The following is a 24490-nucleotide window of genomic DNA, read 5'->3' as shown; positions in this document are numbered from 1 at the left end:
ATTGAAATTGTGGAAGGATTAGGAGGCTGGTCCCTCTCTTCCTGATATTTCCATTTGTGACCAAGATGTCTTCCCACGGCAGTGGAAGGGTTAACACTCTGCTGCGGTACCCGAAGCAGTGGATATTGACGCTATTCCCCCAAAGTTGCTAAATGTAATTTAACTGTACTTTGCAAGTATTGCGCTGTTGCACTCGGGCTGGGTCCATGATGTGGCATTTAAAGGGTTCTCACCCGGCTGCATTGCGCTGTAAGTGACATTTTAAACATACTGTTATCCTTTATTTATATGGCGCCACAAGGGGTCCACAGCACCCAATTACAGAGTACATAAACAGGTGAGCAGAACAAGAATACAGGGACTTGCAGTACATGGTATATAGACGTTGCTGCATCAGTGCGCATAGGGCTGGATTCTGGTTTGTTTGTAAGTAAAGCAACAAAAAAAAGCAAGTCACTGACTGGAACAAACCATGCTGCCATGCCAGGGGAGCAAATACATTTTTATTGTTTCTGTGCAGGGTAAATACTGGCTGCTTTATTTTTACACTGCAATTTTGAGTTCAGTTCGAATACAACCCAACCCAAATCTAACTCTCTCTGCACATGTTACATCTGCCCCCCCCCCCCCCCCCTGCAGTGCAACATGGTTTTGCCCAGATGCTTGCTTTTTGGTTTCGCTTGCAAATCTGAATTGGGCCCATAGGTCTGGAATAAGCAGCAGGGCGGCAGCACCCAAAGGTTGAGGGAGTAGATGATAGAAAAAGTAAAGGAAGGAAAAGCACATGAGGGAAGAGGGCCCTGCTGTTGAGAGCTTACATTCTGCAGGGAGGGGGTGACAGGGGCGACACAGATTGGGTAGATGGTGAGTTTGGAACAGAGGGTTAGGATGAGAGCTGGATGGCTAACCCGATATGGTGCTGGGGGGCTATGATGTGCCAAGTTCCATGGTCCCCAGCGGTGGTCATTTTGCCTGTACGTGGGGAAGTCTGCATCAGAATAGGAAACTGGCCACAGTTTTATTGGAGTTATAAGTAACTACTTGTTACCCACCCACAATGCACTGGAAGTAGCTGACTGTGAGAGGGAAGCCATGTACCCAAGGAGTGGCAAAGCAAGACCTCTCGTGTCGCTTCCCACCTTCGTGTACTGGCCGGCAGAGTAAGCCCATCCACTTACCCCTTCACCCACCGTGCCACTGTTTGTTCAGGTCATAGTCACACAGTCACACCTAAACAAATTGTACCTTGTTTCTGCTTGTTACCTTTCCTGACATAACGCCTGACCCCGAGGCACACACTGTGTCCGTGTCAGGCGCAGGTGACACCCCTGATTCTGGAAGTGCCAGCATGGCGGAAGAAAGCACGTTTAATACCCCCTCCACTATTTCCTGGCTTATAAAAATGAGTGCAGCACTTTTACTGGAAGGGCAGGACTTAGGGCCGAATTTAATTAGCCACAGAATCGTGGTAATTTACTGCTGTTCCCGTTTTCACCGTTTTTTTGCCACGAAAACTGACTCTCTGCGTGTGTGTGAGCTCCCGTGATTCGCCCTATTCAATTGCAAAAACAGGATTACCGTGAAAAATGGGAAAATCTGGCTGTACCCCCCAAAAAAGCAAACTAATATCTGATAACAGCATAAAAGTTTAATTTTGGTTATAATAAACGGGGTACATAAAAATGGGTATAAGTACATATTTGGGTCATTTTAGGGTATTTAAAAAAAGAAAAAAGGGGAAACAGACCGATTACTCCCAAATGCAAGTCTAAAAACACTTGTCCCACTCACAAAGCACCCCAATATACCTGTCCCATACCTTGTACCCCAATTTCCATCATTTTGCACTTTTTTTCGTCAGGGTTCCACAGGGAACATCGGGGTTGTAGGTGGTTGATGAGTCCTAGCACCAAACGGTTAAAGCTCTCAGCATATCCCAGGATGTCAATTTTGGCCGATTAATAACTTCTAAGTGTCTAGTCATTCAGGGGGTTGTCCCAGGGGTTCAGAACCAAATCCCAACATTTTTAGCTTAAAACAAGGATGTTCCCCGAGTTTATCACCTGCTTAGAGTTGGTGAATTGAAATTCGTGGTAAAATTACTGCAAAACTGTTGTGGACAATTGAATAGGCACTTTGGCAACGCATTTTGTACTGCAAAAAACGCATTTCCGCTGCTAATTGAATTTGGCCCTTAGTGTTAGAAATGTGTTCCTCTCAGGATGATTTTATCCAGCCCCCCCCCCCCCCCCCCAACCAGGGCTAAGTGACTGCAGCTATAAGGGGGCTGTTAAGTCGTCTACTCCCCATTTGCTTATGAGTCCCACTCATCCTTGGCAGCGAGGGGGTTAATTAATGATGGAAGTTGCACACAGTATAATTACCTGGGGTCTGTGCAATACATGACCCCGAATATTGCACGCACTGTGGTGCTGACTGATTGGTCCTGTCTGCTCCTGCAGTGAGCGCTGTGCTGTGCCACAGACAGTCCTGATCACACGTGTAATGGCGCTCGGCAGTGTCCGGCGCAGTGAGGTCTCTTCATGTTCTGTGCATTGTATTGCTGGAGTAAATGTGCCTGTGATTGCCTGGCAGTGCTCCTATACCCTTCCCCGAGTAATGTGCCCAGTAGCAATACATACAGCGTGTGCCCAGGAATGTTCTCTACAGGTTGGCATTTTCATGTTGGGCCAGCATAGGAGTTTCCGTCAGTCATGGCTCCTGTGGAGAATGTGTGACTGTCGGGTCGGTGTTGTATATCAGCGCTCCCCTTCTCAGAATGGCCCTGACGTGGCTCAGTGGGTAAGGGTTTCCCTGCCCTGGTTCACAATGAAGGTGTAGAACCTGAATCCAGAATGCTGATCACTGAGCACTTCCACCCCCTTCCCGCACTATGTGACGTGACAGCGTTCCTCACAGAGTTACCCCACGTCTCCTCTATTCACCTGTCTCCTGGTTTGTGGAGCGGTTTTTTCCCCGAGGAAAGGTTCCATCGCTGCTCTTCCTTCCAGAGGTTCTCTACCTGGCTGGGATTTATAGTGTGCCCATAACACTGAAATCCCAATCACCTGGCTGGCATCACATGTACATCAGTTTATCAAGCAGTGCCCTTTACTCTGTGCCATCTGCCTCTTGTCACACTCGTCCGTCCTGGCTGTTCTCTACATGGTGCCACAAGGGTTCCGCAGCACTATGCGTTGTGTAGGGGACACACAGCAGCATTACACAGAGCCAGCTGGTGTTCTCGATGTGGTGCCACAAGGGTTCCGCAGCACTATGCGTTGTGTAGGGGACACACAGCAGCATTACACAGAGCCAGCTGGTGTTCTCTATATGGTGCCACAAGGGTTCCGCAGCACTATGCGTTGTGTAGGGGACACACAGCAGCATTACACAGAGCCAGCTGGTGGTCTCTATATGGTGCCACAAGGGTTCCGCAGCACTATGCGTTGTGTAGGGGACACACAGCAGCATTACACAGAGCCAGCTGGTGGTCTCTATATGGTGCCACAAGGGTTCCGCAGCACTATGCGTTGTGTAGGGGACACACAGCAGCATTACACAGAGCCAGCTGGTGGTCTCTATATGGTGCCACAAGGGTTCCGCAGCACTATGCGTTGTGTAGGGGACACACAGCAGCATTACACAGAGCCAGCTGGTGGTCTCTATATGGTGCCACAAGGGTTCCGCAGCACTATGCGTTGTGTAGGGAACACACAGCAGCATTACACAGAGCCAGCTGGTGTTCTCTATATGGTGCCACAAGGGTTCCGCAGCACTATGCGTTGTGTAGGGGACACACAGCAGCATTACACAGAGCCAGCTGGTGTTCTCTACATGGTGCCACAAGGGTTCCGCAGCACTATGCGTTGTGTAGGGGACACACAGCAGCATTACACAGAGCCAGCTGGTGGTCTCTATATGGTGCCACAAGGGTTCCGCAGCACTATGCGTTGTGTAGGGGACACACAGCAGCATTACACAGAGCCAGCTGGTGTTCTCTACATGGTGCCACAAGGGTTCCGCAGCACTATGCGTTGTGTAGGGGACACACAGCAGCATTACACAGAGCCAGCTGGTGGTCTCTATATGGTGCCACAAGGGTTCCGCAGCACTATGCGTTGTGTAGGGGACACACAGCAGCATTACACAGAGCCAGCTGGTGGTCTCTATATGGTGCCACAAGGGTTCCGCAGCACGATGCGTTGTGTAGGGGACACACAGCAGCATTACACAGCATAGGTGATCAGGCTGCACAGCTACAGAGAAGATACAGGTGCCATCTTCACATGCATGCAGCATTGTCATTTGCAGATGACATCATTGTAGAGACCACTGAGGACCCTGCTCTCAAGAGCTTACACTCTACAGTTTGAATACGTGTTTAATGCTACTTTGTTACCTCCTAAGAACACATTGGAGCCATATAACTGGCACAAATGAGTGGACGTAATGCTAGGGAAAACAGGGTGTGGTTGGTTGTCATATATTTACTGTGTAGCATGCTGCCTGTGATGTGCCAGCCTGTGCCCAGAGAGTCACTAATCTCTAACCGCACTCTGTGCTCCCGGATGTCTGTATTTACATTGCAGAACCCTCGTCACTGCATGTGTGATACCAGGTCACTGTATTACCCCAGCTACTTCCTGATAATACTGCATTTACATTGCAGAACCCTCGTCACTGCATGTGTGATACCAGCTCACTGTATTACTCCAGCTACTTCCTGATAATACTGCATTTACATTGCAGAACCCTCATCACTGCATGTGTGATACCAGCTCACTGTATTACTCCAGCTACTTCCTGATAATACTGCATTTACATTGCAGAACCCTCGTCACTGCATGTGTGATACCAGCTCACTGTATTACCCCAGCTACTTCCTGATAATACTGCATTTACATTGCAGAACCCTCGTCACTGCATGTGTGATACCAGCTCACTGTATTACTCCAGCTACTTCCTGATAATACTGCATTTACATTGCAGAACCCTCGTCACTGCATGTGTGATACCAGCTCACTGTATTACCCCAGCTACTTCCTGATAATACTGCATTTACATTGCAGAACCCTCGTCACTGCATGTGTGATACCAGCTCACTGTATTACCCCAGCTACTTCCTGATAATACTGCATTTACATTGCAGAACCCTCGTCACTGCATGTGTGATACCAGCTCACTGTATTACCCCAGCTACTTCCTGATAATACTGCATTTACATTGCAGAACCCTCGTCACTGCATGTGTGATACCAGCTCACTGTATTACTCCAGCTACTTCCTGCTAATACTGCATTTACATTGCAGAACCCTCGTCACTGCATGTGTGATACCAGCTCACTGTATTGCCCCAGCTACTTCCTGATAATACTGCATTTACATTGCAGAACCCTCGTCACTGCATGTGTGATACCAGCTCACTGTGTTACCCCAGTTACTTCCTGATAATACTGCATTTACATTGCAGAACCCTCGTCACTGCATGTGTGATACCAGCTCACTGTATTACCCCAGCCACTTCCTGATAATACTGCATTTACATTGCAGAACCCTCGTCACTGCATGTGTGATACCAGCTCATTGTATTACCCCAGCTACCTCCTGCTAATACTGCATTTACATTGCAGAACCCTCGTCACTGCATGTGTGATACCAGCTCACTGTATTACCCCAGCCACTTCCTGATAATACTGCATTTACATTGCAGAACCCTCGTCACTGCATGTGTGATACCAGCTCACTGTATTACTCCAGCTACTTCCTGCTAATACTGCATTTACATTGCAGAACCCTCGTCGCTGCATGTGTGATACCAGCTCACTGTATTACCCCAGCTACTTCCTGCTAATACTGCATTTACATTGCAGAACCCTCGTCACTGCATGTGTGATACCAGCTCACTGTATTACCCCAGCTACTTCCTGCTAATACTGCATTTACATTGCAGAACCCTCGTCACTGCATGTGTGATACCAGCTCACTGTATTACCCCAGCTACTTCCTGATAATACTGCATTTACATTGCAGAACCCTCGTCACTGCATGTGATACCAGCTCACTGTATTACTCCAGCGACTACCTGATAATACTGCATTTACATTGCAGAACCCTCGTCACTGCATGTGATACCAGCTCACTGTATTACTCCAGCTACTTCCTGATAATACTGCATTTACATTACAGAACCCTCGTCACTGCCTGTGTGATACCAGCTCACTGTATTACCCCAGCTACTTCCTGATAATACTGCATTTACATTGCAGAACCCTCGTCACTGCCTGTGTGATACCAGCTCACTGTATTACCCCAGCTACTTCCTGATAATACTGCATTTACATTGCAGAACCCTCGTCACTGCATGTGATACCAGCTCACTGTATTACTCCAGCGACTTCCTGATAATACTGCATTTACATTACAGAACCCTCGTCACTGCATGTGTGATACCAGCTCACTGTATTACTCCAGCGACTTCCTGATAATACTGCATTTACATTGCAGAACCCTCGTCACTGCATTTGTGATACCAGCTCACTGTATTACTCCAGCGACTTCCTGATAATACTGCATTTACATTGCAGAACCCTCGCCACTGCATGTGTGATATACTGCGACTTCTGAATCACCCTGTAGTTCTAGGTCTGATTGTCCGGCACGGAATGTGAGTGCTTCATATTCTTGTCATCTGTCCCTGTACTGGGCTGCAAGATAGGTCATTATACACCACAGATAGGTTCCTGGTGCCACCCATACTATTGTACCAGTACACACGGTGTCGGGGTGAGGAGACGGACACCTGAGCTGGCCAAGGCTTTCTGTACACCTGTAACTTGAACCTTTTCCGCATCTGTCAGTGTGTAAGTAATATCACAGACGGTCAGTGCTACGGCAAACCTTCACGTCCCCTTCAGTACGAAAACACAGTAGTATGCACCTGTTGTGGAGGCACGAGTCACAAAGCACCTCGTGGCTCAGTGATGTGGCTGGGGCCTGGTGAATTGGTAGGCTGAAAGCGCCACGTCTGGGGTGGCTGGTTTCTGGTAATGAATGGTAACTCCTGTGTGTAATGCGCTTCCCTAAAGGTCTCTCTCTTTGTTCACACTGTCCCCGTTTCTCCCCGCAGAGTTCTGCCGAATCGATAAGGTGCTGTGTCAGAAAGAGGAGGAGCTTCTGAGCTTTGAGGCCGTAGTCAACATCCACAAACAGATGGACGATGACGCCAACGGCAATGTGGACGTGGAGGAGAGTGACGAGGTGAGATGGTGATTATCGCAGCGCCGCATGGCTTCCGTTACATACATAATTTCCACGTTTTATTCTACTCATCGCCGAAACGGGATCCGGTCTGAAGATCGACAGTGTCTAGGTTGACCACTATAGGTCGACAGTCACTAGGTCGACATGGATGGAATGTCGACAGGGTTTCTAGGTCGACATGTGCTAGGTCGACAGGTCTAAAGGTCGACATGAGTTTTTCACATTTTTTTTTGTGTGATTTTTTCATACTTACCGATCCACGTGGACTACGATTGGAACGGTAAAGTGTGCCGAGCGAAGCGGTAGCGGAGCGAAGGCACCATGCCCGAAGCATGGCGAGCGAAGCGAGCCATGCGAGGGGACGCGGTGCACTAATTTGGGATCCCGGTCACTCTACAAAGAAAACGACACAAAAAATAAAATAAAATCTTCATGTCGACCTTTAGACCTGTCGACCTAGCGCATGTCGACCTAGAAACCCTGTCGACCTTCCATCCATGTCGACCTAGTGACTGTCGACCCATAGTGGTCGACCTAAACATTGTCGACCTAGATACTGTCGATAAAACGAACCACACCCCGCCGTAACATGGAGGTGAACGAGACTTGCAAAGACACCTAGTCTGTATGGGGTTCATTCAGACCCTATCGCACTCTGCATTTTTTCGCAGCCGTGCGATCGGGTCTGAACTGCGCATGCGTGTGAGATGCAATGTGCAGGCACGTCGGCCACCGGCGACGGTGGTCGCCGGGCAGCGACGGATCCTACGAAGATAACTATCGCACCGGCGATCGCAAGAAGATTGACAGACAGACAAGGCGTTCGTGGGCGGCAACTCACCGTTTTCTGGGAGTGTCCGGAAAAACACAGGCGGGCCCGGCCGTTTCCTGGGAGGATTCCTGACGTCGACAACATCTCTGATCGTCGACGCGGCTGACCAAGTCCTGGGCTGTGCAGAAACAGCAGAAACACACATCCGATCGCACCCCTGCACAGCGTTTTCCCCCTCCCCTGTAGGCGGCGATTTCCTGGTCGCAGCAGTGCAAACCAATAGCCTGCGTGCGACCAGGTCTGAATTAGGCCCTATGTTCCGGACACTCACTGAAGATATACATGGGCGGAACGAATTTGCACGCCAGTAATCATTACAGATAGTTGGGACCATTCGCAATGATTAATGTTGCAGCTGAGGCACAAGCTCATCGCCTACCAAATTCCCGGAACGTTCCAGCAAGCAGCGGCACACAGTGCAGTAGGTGGGGGGGCAGCTGCTTAGCCACCCGCCAGGGGGCTGTTATCGCCCACTTTAGGAAACCACTGGCTGTTGGACTGAGATCTCCTTACTGCAGTCCCCGGAGTGTTCTCCCCTGTGTGGCTCCGGCTGCTGCATAAACACCGGGCGACCATAATAAGCTTCTCCTATTATTAGCCATCTGTAGCTTGGCCTAACAACCCGAATGTCACCAAATTTGGCAGGGAAACTAATTAGGACGTGGGAAGCAGGATTCCGAGAAAATCATTTTAGTGCAAAAGTGGCCGATAGGGGGAACATGGCTCTGTACAGCGTGAAAATGGGCCGACAAATGAATGATTACCTTTATTGTGTTCCACTAATGATAACGGAGCAATAAAACATTTGTCCCGTTTGTCACATTGTACAGCGCCATATTCCCCCATATCGGACACTTTTTGCACTTAATTTATTTTCCACTGAATCCTAATTAATCTCATTACCAGATTTAGTAACATTCTGAATAGGTGAAGAGTCTTCAGTGTAAGATCGCTGTTGCCAAGCCCGACGACCCACTGTTTCAGGCGTCAGCCGGCCGTCTTGGCCACGCACGTGTCCCCCTATTGGCCTTCGTAATTTGCTGCTGTAATCTGGCTCTAGTCACACATCTATTAGTGCTGAGCTGAGTGATTCTGTTCATTACTACCCGGGCAGATCCTCTGTGCTGCCGCTCTGGTCAAGAAAAGGAGATATCACTTTACCTCTTCCCAGGCTATATATACAGAGCAACAGCTGAAACACCAAGACCGGGGGAGGGGTGCAGCCGTGGTGTCATGGCACAAAATAACCCTCGCTGCTTACCAGCCGCCGCCGTGTCACTGGGAGCCATCAGCCTAGGACACGGGGACAAGGCTATGAATTTACACTGCACATTATACACCTTTTTGTCCCGGTGCTTATGGTGTATGTGCTGTGGATACGTAGTTACGTACTGTGTTACTCTCTAGGTGACATCTGTAGAAGTCGCTCCTCAGTGTGACGTGTTGTGATGCTTCGTTAGAGGGGTCTGTGTACAGTAGAGGTCGCTGTTCCTGCAGAGTGTGTGAGATAGGAGTGCTGAGTGTTTATCTACCACTTATTACACCCTTCCAGCTTATCTGCAACACATTCACACTGCGGCATGTGAGGGAATGTGTCTGGCATTACGGATGGCAGTCCTGTGTGTGTGTGTCATTAATACACCTCCTAGTTGTGCGAGTGTTATCTGCTGTGGTCCAGCCCGCACAGGTAAAGGTCCCCGGCATCTATTCACTCTGCAGAACTGGTTACACACAGGTATGCAGGAGATAAAGTGGGTGGGGCTAGATGCGGCTACAGCCAATTGGAGCATTGCAATGTTACCTGCAGTACAGAGTATTTCAGCTCAGTTGTTACAGCACAGAGCACAATATGAAGCTCCTGTCATGCTGCTGTGAACTGCACTTAGGATCCTATGCAGTTGAGTTCTGTATAATAGCCCCCTGCCCTCCCCTCAGCTACCCCCAGAGCGGACCCTCGTCCAGATGTCACCAGCTCCTGCACCAGGCTCTCGCCCAGCTTCACACCCAGAACAAATCAAATTCTTACCTTTCTTTTTTTTTTTAGGGTGTCCTATAGTTTCCGCAGCGCCATGTCTGTATAATGGTGGGTGGAACGTCCTGTCATTTTTGTTCTGCAGATTAACCTTTGATTTAATCTTTCCAAGGCCGATCATTTATTCCTGTCCACCCAGATTCACGTGTCTAGTCCAACGGTTACATATGTGTACTGTGTGTCTTCATATGTAGTATGAGCATTTCATGGATAAGCTATGCTGTATGGAAATGTGATCCGCTATTCCTTATACTGGGATTTGTACATTACGGGGAAGGCAGGAGTAGGAGAACCGGTGGGGAAAGGGGGGTCGGGGGGATTATAGCTGTTGTGGGCTGATCTATTTGGGTGGGGTGAGACCCTTTGTTGGTGGTGCAGTGTGTACCGTATTGTTTGATATTGTTGTTTCCTTGTCAGTTTTTGAGGGAGGACCTGAATTATCATGACCCCACAGTGAAGCACAGCACGTTCCACGGCGAGGACAAGCTGATCAGTGTGGAGGATCTGTGGAACACGTGGAAAGTGTCGGAAGGTAAGGGAGTGTCAGTCACAGCCTCACCCGTCTCTATCCTGTTATCCACCCCGTTCTCATACTGGGCATTACGAGACCGAATTGCTGGTCTGTAGAGCCCGTCTTCCTCCTCCATATCTCCATGAGGTCAGGAACACGGGTGTGGATCATAGTCGACCAGACGTAGGTCGACAGTAACTAAGTCGACACCAGCATTATGTCGACATGGCGAAAGGTCAACATGCGTTTAAAAAAAAATTGGGGGGTCTTTTTCTTCGTAAAGTGACCGGGAACCCCATTTAGTGCATCGTGTCCCCTCGCATGGCGAGCGAGCTTTGGGCAACAGGTTACCGTCCCCAATCGTAGTCCATGTGGATCGTAAAGTATGAAAATGTTCAATAAATGAAGGGAAAAAAAGGGAAAAACTCATGTCAACCTAGTCCATGTCGACCTAATGCATGACGACCAATAGTGGTCGACCTAGACACTGTCAGAGACCGGATCCCCAGGAACACAAGGCTCTGGTGCAGGTTGCGGCTCTGAGTTTCCTTAGTGTGTGCGGTAGGTGCAGCAGTCCCTGTACTGTCGTGCAGATTGCCGCATTCGGAGATGCAGGAGGCACATCCGCTGCTTCTAATAATATAATAGACATTTATACCCATCACCATAGAAGATGAAATCGCTTGTGGTCCCTAGGCATGTGCCTGTAGCTCAGGCTTTTTCAACCAGTGTGCCATGGCACACTAGTGTGCCGCGGAGAATCAGGATCAGTCATGCCCCGGCCATAACCTATGCCTTGGTGACGCGGCGGTGTGATATCACAGGTCACAGCCGCCACGTCTCACCACCCAGCCAGCCCACCCGCCTGCATACACATTTTCCAGTTCCTGCCTGCACCCACAGCTTTCCTTGCTCACCCACATCTGCCCGCTGCTCAGAATTTGCAGCACTCCACTATGAACAACCCCCGCCACTGAGGGACAGCTGACCGGTTGGGGCTAATATTTGTTCTGTTATTTCTCCTGTGGGGAGCAATACGATTTATGGGGGGAACAATGTGAATAATTCATGTGGGAAGCAATAGGATTTATGTAGGGAGCAACATGATTTATGTGGGGAGTAATGTGATTGTTTTTTCTGCGTAGGCCAATGTATGTGTGGATTTGTTTTTTACTGTGAGGGCCAATGTGTGGGGTTTTTTTTTTTCGTTTTTTTTTCTGTGGGTGAACTGATGGTGTGCCTTTGCAATTTTAAAATATTGTTCGGTGTGCCGCAAGTAAAAAAAGGTTGAAAATCACTGCTGTAGCTGCTGCTCCCCCGTTCCCCAGCCCACCAGCTCAGCCTATGCACCGTGAATAGAAGTAACACAGCGATCCGCTCCCTCTGCTTTTGGCGCTCTGCTCCCTCTGCTCTTAGCAATCTGCTCCCTCTGCTTTTAGCAATCTGCTCTCTCTGCTTTTGGCGCTCTGCTCCCTGTGCTGCGTCCCTCTGCTTTTGGCGCTCTGCTCCCTCTGCTTTTGGCGCTCTGCTCCCTGTGCTTTTGGCGCTCTGCTCCCTGTGCTTTTGGCGCTCTGCTCCCTGTGCTTTTGGCGCTCTGCTCCCTGTGCTTTTGGCGCTCTGCTCCCTGTGCTTTTGGCGCTCTGCTCCCTGTGCTTTTGGCGCTCTGCTCCCTGTGCTTTTGGCGCTCTGCTCCCTGTGCTGCGTCCCTCTGCTCCCTCTGCTTTTGGCGCTCTGCTCCCTCTGCTTTTGGCGCTCTGCTCCCTCTGCTTTTGGCGCTCTGCTCCCTCTGCTTTTGGCGCTCTGCTCCCTCTGCTTTTGGCGCTCTGCTCCCTCTGCTTTTGGCGCTCTGCTCCCTCTGCTTTTGGCGCTCTGCTCCCTCTGCTTTTGGCGCTCTGCTCCCTCTGCTTTTGGCGCTCTGCTCCCTCTGCTTTTGGCGCTCTGCTCCCTCTGCTTTTGGCGCTCTGCTCCCTGTGCTTTTGGCGCTCTGCTCCCTGTGCTTTTGGCGCTCTGCTCCCTGTGCTTTTGGCGCTCTGCTCCCTGTGCTTTTGGCGCTCTGCTCCCTGTGCTTTTGGCGCTCTGCTCCCTGTGCTTTTGGCGCTCTGCTCCCTGTGCTTTTGGCGCTCTGCTCCCTGTGCTTTTGGCGCTCTGCTCCCTGTGCTTTTGGCGCTCTGCTCCCTGTGCTTTTGGCGCTCTGCTCCCTGTGCTTTTGGCGCTCTGCTCCCTGTGCTGCGTCCCTCTGCTCCCTCTGCTTTTGGCGCTCTGCTCCCTCTGCTTTTGGCGCTCTGCTCCCTGTGCTGCGTCCCTCTGCTCCCTGTGCTGCGTCCCTCTGCTCCCTGTGCTTTTGGCGCTCTGCTCCCTGTGCTGCGTCCCTCTGCTCCCTGTGTTGCGTCCCTCTGCTCCCTCTGCTTTTGGCGCTCTGCTCCCTCTGCTTTTGGCGCTCTGCTCCCTCTGCTTTTGGCGCTCTGCTCCCTGTGCTGCGTCCCTCTGCTCCCTCTGCTTTTGGCGCTCTGCTCCCTCTGCTTTTGGTGCTCTGCTCCCTGTGCTGCGTCCCTCTGCTCCCTCTGCTTTTGGCGCTCTGCTCCCTCTGCTTTTGGCGCTCTGCTCCCTGTGCTGCGTCCCTCTGCTCCCTGTGCTGCGTCCCTCTGCTCCCTCTGCTTTTGGCGCTCTGCTCCCTCTGCTTTTGGCGCTCTGCTCCCTCTGCTTTTGGCGCTCTGCTCCCTCTGCTTTTGGCGCTCTGCTCCCTCTGCTTTTGGTGCTCTGCTCCCTGTGCTGCGTCCCTCTGCTCCCTCTGCTTTTGGCGCTCTGCTCCCTCTGCTTTTGGCGCTCTGCTCCCTCTGCTTTTGGCGCTCTGCTCCCTGTGCTGCGTCCCTCTGCTCCCTCTGCTTTTGGCGCTCTGCTCCCTCTGCTTTTGGCGCTCTGCTCCCTCTGCTTTTGGCGCTCTGCTCCCTCTGCTTTTGGCGCTCTGCTCCCTCTGCTTTTGGCGCTCTGCTCCCTCTGCTTTTGGCGCTCTGCTCCCTCTGCTTTTGGCGCTCTGCTCCCTCTGCTTTTGGCGCTCTGCTCCCTCTGCTTTTGGCGCTCTGCTCCCTCTGCTTTTGGCGCTCTGCTCCCTCTGCTTTTGGCGCTCTGCTCCCTCTGCTTTTGGCGCTCTGCTCCCTCTGCTTTTGGCGCTCTGCTCCCTCTGCTTTTGGCGCTCTGCTCCCTGTGCTTTTGGCGCTCTGCTCCCTGTGCTTTTGGCGCTCTGCTCCCTGTGCTTTTGGCGCTCTGCTCCCTGTGCTTTTGGCGCTCTGCTCCCTGTGCTTTTGGCGCTCTGCTCCCTGTGCTTTTGGCGCTCTGCTCCCTCTGCTTTTGGCGCTCTGCTCCCTCTGCTTTTGGCGCTCTGCTCCCTCTGCTTTTGGCGCTCTGCTCCCTGTGCTGCGTCCCTCTGCTCCCTCTGCTTTTGACGCTCTGCTCCCTCTGCTTTTGACGCTCTGCTCCCTCTGCTTTTGACGCTCTGCTCCCTCTGCTTTTGACGCTCTGCTCCCTCTGCTTTTGACGCTCTGCTCCCTCTGCTTTTGACGCTCTGCTCCCTCTGCTTTTGACGCTCTGCTCCCTCTGCTTTTGACGCTCTGCTCCCTCTGCTTTTGACGCTCTGCTCCCTGTGCTGCGTCCCTCTGCTCCCTCTGCTTTTGGCGCTCTGCTCCCTCTGCTTTTGGCGCTCTGCTCCCTGTGCTGCGTCCCTCTGCTCCCTCTGCTTTTGGCGCTCTGCTCCCTGTGCTGCGTCCCTCTGCTCCCTCTGCTGCGTCCCTCTGCTCCCTCTGCTGCGTCCCTCTGCTCCCTCTGCTGTGTCCCTCTGCTCCCTGTGCTGCGGCGCCCCTTGCCTGTTACCAACTTGTGTGTGTCATGTAACCACACGTGCAGCATGGACCCTGTTACATGTGCTCCCTCGCTGTAGTGCTGGTTATAGATTTATATGTAACATAAAGATGTATACATGTCAGTGACGCCTGAGCCCCTGTTTATACATACAGTATTAGATGGGGCCTGTACTATGGTCAGTACTGGAGCCATGTTTTCAGTGGTCACCCTCAGCGCCAGCCTTATACCCTTTACCCGTCACTGTATACATAATAGTTTTGTGTGGGTGCTATGTGTCACAGTGGGAATTACGTTGACACAGAAGCCAGATGCCATTTTCACATAACACGTGTCCTTTACTCTGATCAAACTCATTCATTTCATGCTGGTTCACAAAGCGTGATAACAGAACAGGCATGTTAGACGCCCCTCCCCCGGCTCGCGCTGCCGTTTTGCGATACGTTATATGGTGCTGGACTGACAGTGCTGTGCCGGGGTAGTGTTGTCATACGGTAACCTAGTGATCCGTGTAGTACCCACTGGTGGCAGAGCCACGAAAACAACATTACACTCCAATCGTCACATAAGGGGCGACACTGCAGGTTCCGGTGTTACTAGTACCAGAAGCTGGGCAGGATATTAATGTGTCAGGCTGCATCCGGGTGCTGGTATGGATAGCACAGCCTGACTTCCGCTTACACTGCGAGCACATGTGATAAGGTCCCCATTACTGGTCTGACGCGGGCTACCGCAGGGAACATGTAACCTTTAACCTCTGAGCGAGGCTGGTGTATCAGAGCTGGCATCATGTCTTCTGTATACTGTAGCACCATATGACGCCCATCTGACCTGTGACCTGACCTGTCTCTCTCCTGTGTCTCAGTATATAACTGGACGGTTGAAGAGGTGGTTCAGTGGCTCATCACATACGTCGAGCTGCCGCAGTATGAGGAGACCTTCAGAAAGCTGCACCTGAGTGGGCGAGATATGCCCAGGTAGGTACAAAGGTGGTGAGTCTGTCACCCCCAACATTTAACATAGCGAGCTATGTCATTGTGTAAAATAAATAGGGCAGTCTCACCTTACTACATTACACAGGGCCCGGCTCTGGTGTCTGTTTGGGGGCCCGTGAGATTGGGGCCTGCTCTGGTGTCTGGGGGCCCTGTGGTATTGGTATCTGGATCTGGGGGCCCCGGTGGGAATGGGGCCTGGCTCTGGTGTCTGGGGGCCCCGTGAGATTGGGGCCTGGCTCTGTGGGCCCCGTGAGATTGAGGCCTGGCTCTGTGGGCCCCGTGAGATTGAGGCCTGGCTCTGGTGTCTGTGGGCTCCGCGGGATTGGGGCCTGGCTCTGGTGTCTGTGGGCCCCGTAGGATTGGGGCCTGGCTCTGGTGTCTGTGGGCCCCGTAGGATTGGGGCCTGGCTCTGGTGTCTGGGGGCTCCGTGAGATTGAGGCTTGGCTCTGGTGTCTGGGGGCTCCGTGAGATTGAGGCTTGGCTCTGGTGTCTGGGGGCTCCGTGGGATTGGGGCCTGGCTCTGGTGTCTGGGGGCTCCGCGGGATTGGGGCCTGGCTCTGGTGTCTGGGGGCTCCGCGGGATTGGGGCCTGGCTCTGGTGTCTGGGGGCTCCGCGGGATTGGGGCCTGGCTCTGGTGTCTGGGGGCTCCGCGGGATTGGGGCCTGGCTCTGGTGTCTGGGGGCTCCGCGGGATTGGGGCCTGGCTCTGGTGTCTGGGGGCCCCGTGGGATTGGGGCCTGGCTCTGGTGTCTGGGGGCCCCATGGGATTGGGGCCTGGCTCTGGTGTCTGGGGGCCCCGTGGGATTGGGGCCTAGCCCTGGTGTCTGGGGGCTCCGTGGGATTGGGGCCTGGCTCTGGTGTCTGGGGGCTCCGCGGGATTGGGGCCTGGCTCTGGTGTCTGGGGGCTCCGCAGGATTGGGGCCTGGCTCTGGTGTCTGGGGGCTCCGCAGGATTGGGGCCTGGGTCTGGTGTCTGGGGGCTCCGCTGGATTGGGGCCTGGCTCTGGTGGTGTCTGGGGGCTCCGTGGGATTGGGGCCTGGCTCTGGTGTCTGGGGGCCCCGTGAGATTGGGGCCTGGCTCTGGTGTCTGGGGGCTCCGCGGGATTGGGGCCTGGCTCTGGTGTCTGGGGGCTCCGCGGGATTGGGGCCTGGCTCTGGTGTCTGGGGGCCCCGTGGGATTGGGGCCTGGCTCTGGTGTCTGGGGGCCCCGTGGGATTGGGGCCTGGCTCTGGTGTCTGGGGGCCCCGTGGGATTGGGGCCTGGCTCTGGTGTCTGGGGGCCCCGTGGGATTGGGGCCTAGCCCTGGTGTCTGGGGGCTCCGTGGGATTGGGGCCTGGCTCTGGTGTCTGGGGGCTCCGCGGGATTGGGGCCTGGCTCTGGTGTCTGGGGGCTCCGCAGGATTGGGGCCTGGCTCTGGTGTCTGGGGGCTCCGCAGGATTGGGGCCTGGGTCTGGTGTCTGGGGGCTCCGCTGGATTGGGGCCTGGCTCTGGTGGTGTCTGGGGGCTCCGTGGGATTGGGGCCTGGCTGTGGTGTCTGGGAGCCCTGTGGGATTGGGGCTTGGCTCTGTGGGCCCCGTGAGATTGAGGCCTGGCTCTGGTGTCTGTGGGCCCTGCGGGATTGGGGCCTAGCTCTGGTGTCTGGGGGCTCCGTGGGATTGGGGCCTGGCTCTGGTGTCTGGGGGCTCCGCGGGATTGGGGCCTGGCTCTGGTGTCTGGGGGCTCCGCGGGATTGTGGCCTGGCTCTGGTGTCTGGGGGCTCCGCGGGATTGGGGCCTGGCTCTGGTGTCTGGGGGCCCGGTGGGATTGGGGCTTGGCTCTGTGGGCCCCGTGAGATTGAGGCCTGGCTCTGGTGTCTGGGGGCTCCGTAGGATTGGGGCCTGGCTCTGGTGTCTGGGGGCTCCGTGGGATTGGGGCCTGGCTCTGGTGTCTGGGGGCTCCGTGGGATTGGGGCCTGGCTCTGGTGTCTGTGGGCCCTGCGGGATTGGGGCCTGGCTCTGGTGTCTGGGGGCTCCGTAGGATTGGGGCCTGGCTCTGGTGTCTGGGGGCTCCGTGGGATTGGGGCCTGGCTCTGGGGGCTTTGTGGGATTGGGGCCTGGCTCTGGTGTCTGGGGGCTCCGTGGGATTGGGGCCTGGCTCTGGTGTCTGGGGGCTCCGTGGGATTGGGGCCTGGCTCTGGTGTCTGGGGGCTCCGTGGGATTGGGGCCTGGCTCTGGTGTCTGGGGGCTCCGTGGGATTGGGGTCTGGTGTCTGGGGGCCCTGTGAGATTGGGGCCTGCCTGTGGTGTCTGGGGGCCCTGTGGGATTGGTGTCTGGGGGTCCCGTGGGATTGGCGCTTGGCTCTGGTGTCTGGGGGCTCCGCAGGATTGGGGCCTGGCTCTGGTGTCTGGGGGCTCCGTGGGATTGGGGCCTGGGTCTGGTGTCTGGGGGCTCCGTGGGATTGGGGCCTGGGTCTGGTGTCTGGGGGCTCCGTGGGATTGGGGCCTGGCTCTGGTGTCTGGGGGCTCCGCAGGATTGGGGCCTGGCTCTGGTGTCTGGGGGCCCCGTGGGATTGGCGCTTGGCTCTGGTGACTGGGAGACCCATGGGATTGGGGCTTGGCTCTGGTGTCTGGGGGCCGGTGGGATTGGGATTTGGCTCTGGGGGCCCCGTGGGATTGGGGCCTGGCTCTGGTGTCTGGGGGCTCCGTGGGATTGGGGCCTGGCCCTGGTGTCTGGGGGCTCCGTGGGATTGGGGCCTGGCTGTAGTGTCTGGGGGCCCCGTGGGATTAGTGCCTGGCTCTGTTGTCTGGGGGCCCCGTGGGATTGGCGCTTGGCTCTGGTGTCTGGGAGCTCCGTGGGATTGGGGCCTGGCTCTGGTGACTGGGAGACCCGTGGGATTGGAGCCTGGCTCTGGTGTCTGGGGGCCCGGTGGGATTGGGGTTTGGCTCTGGGGGCCCTGTGAGATTGAGGCCTGGCTCTGGTGTCTGTGGGCCCCGTGGGATTGGGGCCTGGCTTTGGTGTCTGGGGGCCCTGTGGGATTAGTGCCTGGTCACCCGGTTTTGTTTCCTGTTCTCGTTGCTCAGACTGAGCCACATGCAGCGCAGGCGATAAGGGAACATTATAACCATTATAATGACTGTGTTAGCAGTAGTGCAGCGTGGGTAAATGTTTATACAGGATGATTGGGGTGGATTACTGTAATTATCGTTGCCTCATCAGATCTCTATAACAGGGAACATAAAGCCGTTTAATCAGACTATAACGTCCTAAACATCCACAGCCGGTCTCCTCTGTGCTCAGATCCGACCCCACAGAATCAGGGGAAACGTTTAGTTTTAATAGCTATGGTGACCTGAGAGCCTCCGACATCAGCGGGGAGACCCACCTGTCCAGTGAGCTGGATGTATCTGCTCCTGTTCTATATACGTCATCTCCTCTGTAGCGTCTACATCTGAGCTCTGTCCCCCCAGGATGGCGATCACCAACGCAACAATGACCGGTGTTCTTCTGAAAATGACTGACCGGAGCCATAGACAGAAGCTGCAGCTGAAGGCCCTGGACACGGTGCTGTTCGGACCCCCTCTGTGTGAGTACCCTCCTTTCTTTCCTATTCTTCCTCCTGTCATGTAAGAATACCTACTGGCGATAAAACATCCAGGTCTAATCAGACGGCAGACGGGGACCAGCGCGACCTGTGATCCTCCCTGACTCTCGCACGTTACAAGTGTGATATTGTGTACGATGAGCGATGGTGACTTATGAGGCTCAGCCATTCCCAGACCTACCTTCCTCTGATTACACAAAGCATCGGGTGGCCCCAGCCAGGGTACAGTGATGGGGTCAGTGTAAAGCCAGGGTACAGTGATGGGGTCAGTGTACAGCCAGGGTATAGTGATGGAGGTCAGTGTACAGCCAGGGTACAGTGATGGGGTCAGTGTACAGCCAGGGTATAGTGATGGAGGTCAGTGTACAGCCAGGCTGTAGTGATGGGGGTCAGTGTACAGCCAGGCTATGGCGGTGGGGGTCAGTGTACAGCCAGGCTATGGCGGTGGGGGTCAGTGTACAGCCAGGCTATGGCGGTGGGGGTCAGTGTACAGCCAGGCCATGGCGGTGGGGGTCAGTGTACAGCCAGGGTATAGTGGTGGAGGTCAGTGTACAGCCAGGCTGTGGCGGCGGAGGTCAGTGTACAGCCCGGGTATAGTGGTGCAGGTCAGTGTACAGCCCGGGTATAGTGGTGCAGGTCAGTGTACAGCCCGGGTATAGTGGTGCAGGTCAGTGTACAGCCCGGGTATAGTGGTGCAGGTCAGTGTACAGCCCGGGTATAGTGGTGCAGGTCAGTGTACAGCCAGGGTATGGCGGTGCAGGTCAGTGTACAGCCAGGGTATGGCGGTGCAGGTCAGTGTACAGCCAGGGTATGGCGGTGCAGGTCAGTGTACAGCCAGGGTATAGCGGTGCAGGTCAGTGTACAGCCCGGGTATAGTGGTGCAGGTTAGTGTACAGCCCGGGTATAGTGGTGCAGGTCAGTGTACAGCCCGGGTATAGTGGTGCAGGTCAGTGTACAGCCAGGCGGTGCAGGTCAGTGTACAGCCAGGGTATGGCGGTGCAGGTCAGTGTACAGCCCGGGTATAGTGGTGCAGGTCAGTGTACAGCCAGGCGGTGGGGCACAGTGGATAATAGATGTGACTTCCTCAGTACTGCTGCCGGTGTTCCCCTGTCCCTAGCAACCAGTGCAGCACACGCTGTACACACAGTGCTGATCATAAACACAGGATTATTTTTAGGCTATTTAATTTATAAATTCACACAGAATGAAACCCGAGCATTGCAGCCAGGGGAAAATGTTCAAGTAAATCCTTCATAATAGGAGGAAGTCGGCTCCCCCAGGAACAGCCAAAATAAAAGTGGGAGTGAGCGTCTGAAGCAGTGTGACGCACGTTTTTCTGACTGATCCACGGAGCGCGTCCAGACCGCAGCGAGTAGTAGGGGAATTGCCCATAGCACGCACTTCCCCCAGCTCTTCTAGTGCAGCTTGTTACCTTACCATAAATACCCACCGTGTTATACGTGGCATGTGTACGGTGTTAGCGCGTCCCAGGCAAGTTTCCTCCAGTAATAGGAAGAGTGAGGCTGCTTATGTGGATTTACTCCATCTTCTCCCCCTTTTATTGTGCACCCGGCTGCTCCGTCCTCTCCCCATCTTATAGTGCACCCGACTGCTCCATCCTCTCCCCCCTCTTATAGTGCACCCGGCTGCTCCATCCTCTCCCCCCTCTTATAGTGCACCCGGCTGGTCCATCCTCTCCCCCCTCTTATAGTGCACCCGGCTGGTCCATCCTCTCCCCCCTCTTATAGTGCTCCCGGCTGGTCCATCCTCTCCCCCCTCTTATAGTGCACCCGGCTGCTCCATCCTCTCCCCCCTCTTATAGTGCACCCGGCTGCTCCATCCTCTCCCCCCCTCTTATAGTGCACCCGACTGCTCCATCCTCTCACCCCTCTCTAATAGTGCACCCGACTGCTCCATCCTCCCCCCTCTTATAGTGCACCTGACTGCTCCATCCTCTCCCCCTCTTATAGTGCACCCGACTGCTCCATCCTCTCCCCCCTCTTATAGTGCACCCGACTGCTCCATCCTCTCCCCCCTCTTATAGTGCACCCGACTGCTCCATCCTCTCCCCCCTCTTATAGTGCACCCGACTGCTCCATCCTCTCCCCCCTCTTATAGTGCACCCGACTGCTCCATCCTCTCCCCCCTCTTATAGTGCACCCGACTGCTCCATCCTCTCCCCCCTCTTATAGTGCACCCGACTGCTCCATCCTCTCCCCCCTCTTATAGTGCACCCGGCTGCTCCATCCTCTCCCCCCTCTTATAGTGCACCCGGCTGCTCCATCCTCTCCCCCCTCTTATAGTGCACCCGACTGCTCCATCCTCTCCCCCCTCTTGCACCCAGTGAGTACACGTACATTATCAGTTTGAGGAAGTTCCCCTTGATTTGCATCTGGCGATCCCTGTACCTGATGCTGGTGTTACTGTCCCTCCCTGAGTGTCCCTCATTGTTCCCTGGTCTCTGTGTCTTCCCTCAGCCCAGTGCTGTTCCGGTGGTCTCTTTGTATATACGTGAAAGCCCTTCATGTATACTCCATCTGTCAGAGGGGATAATACAGCAGCAGTGATCTGTATAAAAACGAATGATCCGTTTCTTCTATGTCTAAATAAACCCTTCACCTCTATAGCGTAATCACGGAGGGTGCAGAGACAGGTGGGTGGGCGCGGGGTACTCTGCCGGACTGGGGGCAGAAGACTGGCCAAGGGCACCTGGTGCCGGTATTTGTGGTGGTCTTGGGGTCTGCTGCTGTACTGTAGGTGGATGCAGTTGCACTTGCAGAGGAAAGACGGATTATAATGAGGAGGAGGACTCCAGACAGCGGTACAGAACTAGAGCGTCAGCTCTGCATGTAGCTGTGCCCTGTATGACCCCCCCACTGGGCGTGAACGGGAGAAGCGTGGCGTCGCTGGTCAGGATCGTAGCTCTCCTCATTCCTGTCACTATCAATCTCTATGATGGATATACACACAGAGCCGGTCATAGTGTCACCTACTGCACACTCTTGCTGAATGAACAAGCTACGCAGTTATCAGCAGTCAGTGTTAGGGGACAGACGTTCCCAGTGATATGGCAACAGTCACTGAGAAACTTCCGTGTTGATCTATGTGTTGTGACCATTCCAATGGCTTACATAATACATCTCCCCACTGTTCCCTCCTCTGTCAGGTGTGACTTGTACATGAATGCTGTGATCATTGCTCTTTTCCCAGTGACCCGTCATAACCACCTCAAAGACTTCATGCTGGTCGTGTCCATTGTCATCGGGGTTGGGGGCTGCTGGTTTGCCTTCATCCAGAACCGTTACTCCAAGGACCACATGAAGAAGATGATGAAAGACCTGGAAGGTCTGCACCGCGCAGAGCAAAGCCTCCATGATCTTCAGACCAGGTGAGTGTCCACCCCCCGGGGTGAGGTGAGTGTCCGCCCTGGGGGGCGGGTGGGTGGCGAGGTGAGTGTCTGCCTATTGCAGCTGGTCCTGTTCTGTGACTGAATAGAGCAGTAATGTGGGAACACCGGGGTAAAACGTCCCTAATAGGAGGTGGCACAATCTGTATTGTAATGTGGGTAACTTAAATTCAGATTAACGTTCTTAGAAACATTAGAAGTAATAAACGTCTCCTGTTTCATGAGTTAATAGAGGGATAAAGACGTGAATACGCTGCGGCCACAGCTGCGCACCCGGCAAATGTTCTGGTGTCACCATCACACCGTAAGGCGCTTCTTTCCATAAAGGTTATATAGTGAAAGTGTCATTTATCCTCCGAGCTGGCCGATCTCTCTCTCTCCCCTGCCTGCAGTATGTGCTTAGTACATGGTGCCATTATTGTAGAGATGGGATCAGTGACACATCTGCAGACCCTCCTGTAATAAGCAGCATGGCGTGCACAGATCCCCCCCCCCCGCCTGGGGACGGATCCTCATGCGCTGATCACACAGGCAAGGGGCCTCCTCCCTCCAGCACTGTGTGTATGATCGCACCTATGCGTTCCGATCCACCATAACCAGTAAAGAGGTGCTGCAGCAGCCGCACACTGCCCAGTACATGCGGGAGGGAGCTGGCAGGCCTTTGTCTGAGGATGACATTCTGGGCCTGGTTCCCCCTTCCCGTCTCCAGCCACAAACCTGTCCCCTGCCCATTTGATACTTGGCAGCCACCACGTGATCCCGTCATGTCCTCTGTCTAGAGCCCACATAATGCTGAGACATGTAGTCCGCCGAGCCCTCCAGGACCCAGATGCAAGTTAGTCTCATGGCCTAGCTGCTGAGGCATGCTGAGTGGGTGCCTGTACTGCCAGCCAGCAAGTGTCTGCACCTCCCCTCCGTGCTATGAGCTACGTACATACTGACCAGAGAGGCCTCCGCTCTAAATATATCCCTGTACAGCCGGATACCCCGATGACAGATGTGGCTCAGAGAGGAAGAGAATGAGGCTGATATTCTGTATACATCTATCTATAGAAGGTCAGAGGTCGCAGTGATGGAGGCAGAACATTGTAATCCTGGAACACGGCCGTGTTTATACCATAAATCAGACGTTGCTGAGGCCGGGCAGACTGAGTGCACTGGACTGAGGACGTATCTAACGTAAACACAGGACGGTCGCCAAGTGTCACCGGAGCATGTCCTCTCCTGTCCTGCTTGTCATTCTATCATTACACCATGAGGCTGCGGCCCAGGGGTTCCAATACTTGGGTCAACACCCTTTGGCCGACATGCGTTAAGTCAACGGTGCTTAAGGTCTACAGGTTCAAAAGATCGACGTGACAGTTGTCAACACAAAGGTTTTTTTTTGTGTGTGTTTATTTTTTATGTTCACCATCTGCTTGGACTGCATTTGAGAGTAGTGACCTGCGCCAAGCGCAGCGTGCCACCTTGCACGAAGCAAGGGCGGGTAAACTCGTTTACACGGATTGTGGTCGCATATGAATCCTACAACGTGACACCCAAAAAATTATAAGGAGTTGCATCGACCATTTTGACCTTCTGACCCTGTCAACCTAAGTGTGTGTGGATCTCCGTAAAACAGGCAATATTCCTGTACTAACGAACCATTATAGACCAGTGTGAGGCCGTTGTAGGATTGTCACAGTATCACCCACGAGCCTCGTGTAAACGGCGGGATACAGATCTCTCGCTGGCCGTGACCTGATCTCCGGATGGGAAGACCGGGAAACGCTGTGGAATTGGTTAATTAGTAATGATTTAGCGTCATTGATCTCTTGCTTCTTATAGAAAGGCTGCGTTACCGCTGACCACCAAACCTAGGATTTCTAGCTGTGTGTGATCTCCTGATATTAAGTAGCGATATTGGAGAATAGATTTGGATCTTCGTCCGTTTTGTGGGTAACAACGCAGGGAATTAAAATGGTTTGTTAGCAGGAAAGGGGTAGCGCGAGCGGGGGGGGTTGGCTGGAAAAGCATGAACTGA

General features: G+C 53.7%; 1 protein-coding gene across 5 annotated transcripts in view; it reads left to right on the top strand.

Moving 5' to 3' along the window:
* STIM1 (stromal interaction molecule 1) overlaps positions 1 to 24490 on the top strand; it is a 126136-nt gene that overhangs the window by 71282 nt on the left and 30364 nt on the right. For all 5 annotated transcript variants that reach the window (XM_063950843.1, XM_063950844.1, XM_063950846.1 and 2 more), the window contains exons 2-6: positions 7129 to 7259; positions 10544 to 10658; positions 15355 to 15466; positions 18928 to 19043; positions 22272 to 22449. In XM_063950843.1, the coding sequence (XP_063806913.1) occupies positions 7129 to 7259; positions 10544 to 10658; positions 15355 to 15466; positions 18928 to 19043; positions 22272 to 22449 (652 nt within the window). The remainder of the gene's footprint in view (positions 1 to 7128; positions 7260 to 10543; positions 10659 to 15354; positions 15467 to 18927; positions 19044 to 22271; positions 22450 to 24490) is intronic.

This window comes from Pseudophryne corroboree, chromosome 2, assembly GCF_028390025.1.
Source record: "Pseudophryne corroboree isolate aPseCor3 chromosome 2, aPseCor3.hap2, whole genome shotgun sequence".
Lineage (NCBI taxonomy): Eukaryota > Metazoa > Chordata > Amphibia > Anura > Myobatrachidae > Pseudophryne > Pseudophryne corroboree.
This window is presented reverse-complemented; position numbering and strand designations above follow the sequence as displayed.